The sequence below is a fragment of the Pituophis catenifer genome, unplaced genomic scaffold (genome assembly GCF_029215685.1).
Source record: "Pituophis catenifer annectens isolate HBS135680 unplaced genomic scaffold, rPitCat1.0.hap2 SCAF_1, whole genome shotgun sequence".
NCBI classification, from domain to species: Eukaryota; Metazoa; Chordata; class Lepidosauria; order Squamata; family Colubridae; genus Pituophis; species Pituophis catenifer.
In genome coordinates, this window is record NW_027256881.1 from 194,239,418 (window position 1) to 194,246,094 (window position 6,677).

Genomic DNA, 6,677 nt, shown 5'->3' on the forward strand with positions numbered 1-6,677 from the left:
TGAATCAGTAAAACTTTGCAGAGTAAAATGCAAGCAAAATGACTTCTTCATTATCTGGCCCACATCATCACGAAAAAACCTCTTAACGCTTCATAAATGATTTGGTCATCATTTTATATTTAATCATTAGTGCATTAGAGCAACAGACTATGCTCAGCATGTTCAAACAAATGCAACTTACCAAGTGAAAGGGGCATCATTTCAGAAAATCAACATTTCTTGTACAACAAATAAACAAGGATAGAAAGCAAAAAAGCAATTATGCCTGGCACAGGCTACATCCTTTCTCTAGAAAGAAAAGGCATTTTTAAAGAGTTGACATCTCAACTAAAATCACAACCTATTTTGGGGCCAAGAAAAATCTTCCTTTTCTTTTTTTAAATATAATAACCCTAAGCCATTTAACTGCATATGCAATGAAGATCAATATTTTATTGCTGCCATCTCACCACAGCAGTTATAGTTAACTGGAACTGCATAAAGGAGTGACTGTTTTCATGAACAGGGTCTTCTACTAGTAGTCAATCAAATTTCATTTTTATTTTTTGATATTAAATTTCACATTTATGACCGTGTTATGCTACTATACATCTAAGGTAGAAAAGGTGATAATAAAGAAAACAGAGACAGAAAATACATTATTTTAAAAAGTGAATGTGTGGAGAAGATACCTCACTGGGTTAGCTTGATGAATGCATGAATTTAATATACAGGTAATCCTTACTTACCAACTGAGTTCAATTATTGTTTGAAATTGTAACAGTGTAAAAACACAGTGTACTGCAAAAGCCATATATATACAATCAATTCTTGCCTTTATAGCCATCACAGTATCCTACAGTCATATGATCGACAATTACGATTGATTGTCGCACCATTTGATGGATACATTATCACCATTTACATGCTTCCCAACTAGCCTACAACAAGCAGAGTTAATGGAGAACATGGAAGTAAAATCAAGTCACAGTCATGTGATGTTTTGCTTAATGACTGTGGTAACTCCTTTAACAATTGAATGGGAAGTAATGTCTTAAGTCCATAAGGATGACATGATTTTTCACTTAGCAACTGCCGCACTTAGCAATAGGGCTGCTGATCTCCATTATGGCCACTAAGCAAGGACTACTTATATATTATAAATATATAGGCAGTATAAATGCAAGATTACTAGATAGCCAAATCTTTCATATATGCATCCTATTTTTCTACAGGATAACATATATAGAATCAGCTAATATTTGCCATTACTTCCTACATCAAATTATAAAGTAGATTATATTAAGAGGCAGTTAATTAACCCAATGCTACACCATGAGATTCACAGCTGAGGGCTTCAGCTATGATGACTTTATACCAGGCATAATATTGCAAATCTCTTTATTTTAAAGATATTAACTTTCAAAATAATAGATCAGGAAGAACTAAACTGGTGCCTACTAAGTGCTTTTAGTTTCAGTTCCCATGACTTCGTGCCAATGTAGTCATAGTTAAAATAGTTTTTATTTATTTTTATTTCGGCACTGCCCACCTCAGGTAAGTAGTTAAAATATTTGTGAATTGCAATAAAAAATCTGAAGAATTCTTGGTTGCTAGCATTCTCCTAAATCACATAGTTTTCTTGGCAGTTAAAGGTTATGTCCTACTTCTGTATTATAATTCAGGAAGATAAATTCCATAATATACAAGGCATTTTAATTTTCTTATGTATTCAGTATGTAGAGTGTATCTATGAATCTAAGGTTACTATTTGGTTGTTACACTTAAGGACTCAAAACATCTTAGATCATAAGCACTACCGGAAATTTGAGAAGCTAAGAATATAAAAAGAAAGTGTATAAAAAGAAAATGAAGAAACTTACAGGCTATATCATAGTGCACATGTAAAATATATCATGATATAGTCATAACATATGACTATATCATAGTCCCAAGTATATAACTGATCATAAAAATATGAAATGGTCCAATCACTCTTTAAAAAGAATATAAAACTTCAGCACTCTTTCTTACTTACTAGAGGAACACAGGGTTTTCAAGCCAGCAAGTCAAAAGATGGTCACATGACGTCCTTGCTTAACAACTTATATGGTCCTCACTTAATAACAGCAACCAGGATCGCTGTTGCTAGGTGCTCAACTGTTAGAAATTGTGATAGCACTGAATGACTCCTACTTATGACTGGTCCTCGATGTTCCAACCATTGCAGCATCCTGCAGTCATGTGATTGCCATTTGTGGGCTTCCCTGCCAGCTTCTCACAAGCAAAGTCAATGGGGAAGCTGGCAGGAAATGTCACAAGCTGCTATGGTGAGTATCCCTCCCACCTTCCTGTGCACCATGCTGCACTTTTCTTCCCTTGCACTCATACTGACCCATATCCTCCTTCCCTTGGCCTCTTGTGCTCATATCAATCCACATCCTCCTTCCCATGACTTTCCTGTGCTCCCCCTCCCCCAATTCATATGTGGCCTGCACTGGGCATCCCCCATCACCTGTGGCATTTTTGTGCTCCTTACCTGGAATTTTCACTTCTCACTTGACTTCCACTTTCGGATTACAACAGCAACCTAAACTGCCTGGACTGCTATCACTAACAATGTGATCATGTGATATCATGCTTTACATCATCACTTACCAATGTCACTTAGGGCAGTCCCAGTTGCTGTTGTAACCCAAGGACTACCTGTATTTTCCATCATGTTCCATTTTAAGTAATGCCTCATTTCCTACTTAAGCTCATCTGTTTAAAAGATGCACAGAAGACAGACCTCGACCTACTGGCATCCCCTTGAAACAGATAAGCAAGGGTTTACAAGTCTCAACATGCAGATAATCTCAAAAATATAACTCACAGAATTTACAAAAGCACTGGCTCCACCCTGGAAAACATCACTTTGCATTTGCCTCCATACCTCTTTTTGCACATGGCTAGGATTGGCAGATCTAACAAAAAATAAAGGGAATCTCAAAAATCTGAAACACACACAAAACTGAAATGGGTCATTCAAATGTAACAATGAAGATAACTCTTCACGTTGCATGTTAATGATACTGACACTATTATGACTACTGAGTCATGAAAACCTCCACAGTCCCAGCAACTACAAAATGCATGGAAGCAAAATAGGATAAGCCATTATGCCTGCCTTTATTTGTATGGCTGGGTTGGGTTAAGTTAAAAGTTAAGTTTAACTTAACTTTAAGGTAAAGTTAAAGGTTCCCTTGCACATATGTGCTAGTCGTTCCCGACTCTAGGGGGCAGTGCTCATCTCCATTTCAAAGCCGAAGAGCCAGCGCTGTCCAAAGACATCACCGTGGCCGGCATGACTAAACACCAAAGGTGGTCCCTATTTTTCTACTTGCATTTTTTACGTGCTTTCGAACTGCTAGGTTGGCAGAAGCTGGGACAAGTAACTGAAGCTCACCCCATTAAGCGGCACTAGGGATTTGAATTGCTGAACTGCTGACCTTTCAATCGACAAGCTCAGCATCTTAGCCACTGAGCCACCGCATCCCTCACTGGGTTAGGTTAAGTTGGGGCAATTAATAAGGGACAAGCAGCAGAGTGACAGTGGCGCAACTTCATGACAAAATTGGGGCTTTCAAAACTGCAGGCCATTATTACTGTTCTTTTAAAAAAATCCTGCTTTTTTTTTTAAATAAGATGGTGAACATACATAACATACTCCTCCTCCCTCCTTCCATTTTCCCAACAACCCTGTAAGGTGGGTTGCGGCTGAGAAAGAGAGAGAGAGAATGACTGGCCCAAAGTCACCCAGCCAGCTTTCCTGCCTAAAAGGGATGCCTACAAATCAGTCTCCCCGTTTGTAGGCCAGCACCTTCACCTCTACACCAGGCTGACTAAGACATCTAAGAACTGAGAGCTCCAAACACTTCTGGGCTAGCAAGGTAAGGAAGCAGAAAAGGCTCTTCCGCTAATAATACTGACAGGCCTCCATCCGGAATGGGGGGTGGTGGTGTTTTCTCCAAAATGCAAAAAAGCGAACGGGACAGCAAGCTTGTCCGCGCTGAAGAAGGCGACCTTTCCGGCCCAGAAGGGAATTCCAGTTTCCCTGGGCAACCCCAGCCTCACCGCCGCCCACTCTAGTCCAGGCAACTCTCCAAAGGTCGTGCGCCTCTCCTCCTCCTCCTCCTTCGGGAGACGCAGCCCGGGCCAAACTCCGCGTGCTTGCAAAATCCCCGCGAGGAGGAGGGACGTTTGCCTCTGCTTCCCTTCCGCTCCCATTCCCGCCGCTGCTTCCCCCCCTCACCTGCTATCTGAGTCACGAAGGCTTCCGCCACCAGTGACATCCTTCCGACGACAGGAGAGTCCCTTCCACTCCCGTCCCCACCAGGCCGTGTCGCAAGCGGCCGAAGGTTAAGGACACCCAACGAAGAGCACGGCGGCTGCGCCGACCAGCCTGCGGGAAAAGTGCATCCGGGGCCTGCTCCGCCCCTCGGAGGAGAAAGCGCCTGCTTGCAAGAGCGAAGAGAAAGCCGTGCTTTGCCGCCGCTGCGGGTCTGAGCCAAGAAGGGGTTGCGGTCCCGGTTCTCCCATGACTCGCACCCGGGTGTGTTAGATTCGTGGTTGGGTGAAGTGCATTGTAGTCCGCCGAAGTGCAAACCTCTGATGGGCTCGCTGATCGCGAAATGCGCCAATTTGTTTTTGCCTTTTTTTTTCCCCTGGCATTTTTGACGAAGAGCTAAAGGTGGGGAGTGGGTATCGATCCCGAAATAAAAATTCCCGCAAAGCTGATTGCCCCAACCCTCAGATCCATTCAGGCACCTGCATGGGAGGGCAACTTTTAGGGGCCACCTAGGAACGCAATCACTGTTAAATGATGGCTCAGCAGATAGGAGATAAAAGTTTTAGGTGTGTTTTTTTCAAGGGAATAAAAAGAATTTGTAATTAGCCGGAGAATTACATAGCAGAGGTACTTAGTTTGATTTCGTTTGTGAGAACTTAAGCAAGAAAAACCAAAAGTACACCTATAGATTGAGAGAAACCAGGCTTAACAGCAGTAATTGTGAAAGAGATCTTGGAGTCTTAATGGACCAAATATGAGCCAACAATGTGCAGTGGCAGCCAAAAAAGCCAATGCAATCCTAAATTGCATTAACAGAGGGATTCAATCAAGATCACATGAGGTACCAATACCACTTTATAAAGCCTTAGAATACTGGCATATAGATGCAGTATCTAGAATACTACATCCAGTTTTGGTCACCATACTATAAAATAGATGTTGAGACTCTAGAAAGAGTGGAGAGAAGAGCAACAAAGATGATTAGGGGACTGGAGGCTATATGAAGAATGGTTGCAGGAACTGGGCATAGCTAGTCCAGTGAAGAGAAGGACCAGGGGAGACATGATAGCAGGGTTCCAATATTTGAAGGGCTGTCACAGAGAGGAGGAGGTCAATTTATTTTCCAAAGCACCTGAAGGCCAGACAAGGAATAATGGATGGAAACTGATCAAGGAGAGATTCAACTTAGAAATAAGGAGAAATTTTCTGACAGTAAGAACAATCAACCAATGGAACAGCTTGCCTTCAGAGGAGCTTCATTACTGGAAGCTTTCAAGAAGAGACTGGACTGCCATCTGTCAGAAATGGTGTAGGGTCTCCTACTTGGGCGGGGGTTGGCCTAGATTACCTACAAGGTCCCTTTCAACTCAGTTATTATGTTAACAGTTGTAAATTTTTTCTAGGGCTTCAATAGGACATTTTATTTACCTCAGTGACACTGAATGGTTTACAAATAAAAAATATACAGTAATGTAAAAAAACATAATTAAAAATAGTTAAAAGTAGAATTATGAAATTAGAGGCTAGAATATATAAATATGAAATTAGAGGCTAAAAATTTAAAGGTTAAAAATGTAAAGGGGCTGGGGAGGGAGTGCCCTCAAGCCCCCAACCACCACATGGTTCATATCATGCCAATTGGAAGAGGCAGGTCTTGACATTTTCCTGAAAAGCCAGAAGGCTGGGCAACATGCTTAGAAAATAGAAAGAGCAGTGACAGAATTTGGGCCAAGAAGCAGAAGATGGATACCATCCCCACTTCCCAGAAGGCAAAGCAAAAAGTGGGGCAACTCCCATTAGTACCGAAGAAAGCTGTCCTGTTGCTGTGTCCTGCGTGATTTGTCCCTTTTAAATTTCCTTATACTGTCTGTTCTAACCTTTATTTGCAAAGGAGAAAAAATTTACAATATTTGGATCTATGGTAACAAGTAAGGTTTTGCTATTCATTGGTGTCTTCCTTCAAACCACAGTAGAAATACTGCTCAAGGAAATCTAAGTGGCACCTGTGACTGAGCAGTGGCTGCCTCCCTTGGGATCCCACCAGGTTGTCCTCATCTGACTTAATATTTTTAAAGATGGTTTCTTCTAATTCAGAACTGATTAGAAATGAAAGACTGGCATACTGCAAAGCAAAGTAATTGTCTCCAGCATCATACTGATTTACAAGAATATTTTTTGGCCCTTCATATGTTTATGGACATTCCTGTAAAAGACAAATGGTAAACAGCTATAGCCAAATGTTTGGGGGTGGGGGGGGAAAGTGTATCCACTGACGGGGGGGGGGGGGGGGGGGAAGGGGACATAACCCGAAAGCTCAGCTATCATGACAGGGAGCATTGTTGGAAGCTGGAAGAACTGGTGCAATGGA

At 41.7% G+C, this 6,677-nt stretch overlaps 1 protein-coding gene across 4 annotated transcripts in view; it reads right to left on the reverse strand.

Annotated features, from left to right (window-relative positions):
- The window catches only part of MTX2 (metaxin 2), a 52,562-nt gene extending 48,156 nt beyond the window's left edge, over positions 1-4,406 (reverse strand). The window contains exons 1-2 of one of the 4 annotated variants that reach the window (XM_070933035.1): positions 4,274-4,376; positions 2,855-2,945 (exon numbers count right to left, since the gene is read on the reverse strand). Coding sequence is in view for 2 of the 4 variants with exons in the window: in XM_070932864.1 (XP_070788965.1) it covers positions 4,274-4,313 (40 nt within the window). In the remaining 2 variants the exon portion in view is untranslated. Of the gene's footprint in view, positions 1-2,854; positions 2,946-3,951; positions 4,155-4,273 lie in introns of those variants that run through there. The other 3 variants (XM_070933114.1, XM_070932864.1, XM_070932954.1) reach the window with 3 other exon arrangements.
- Positions 4,407-6,677: the final 2,271 nt, after the last annotated feature.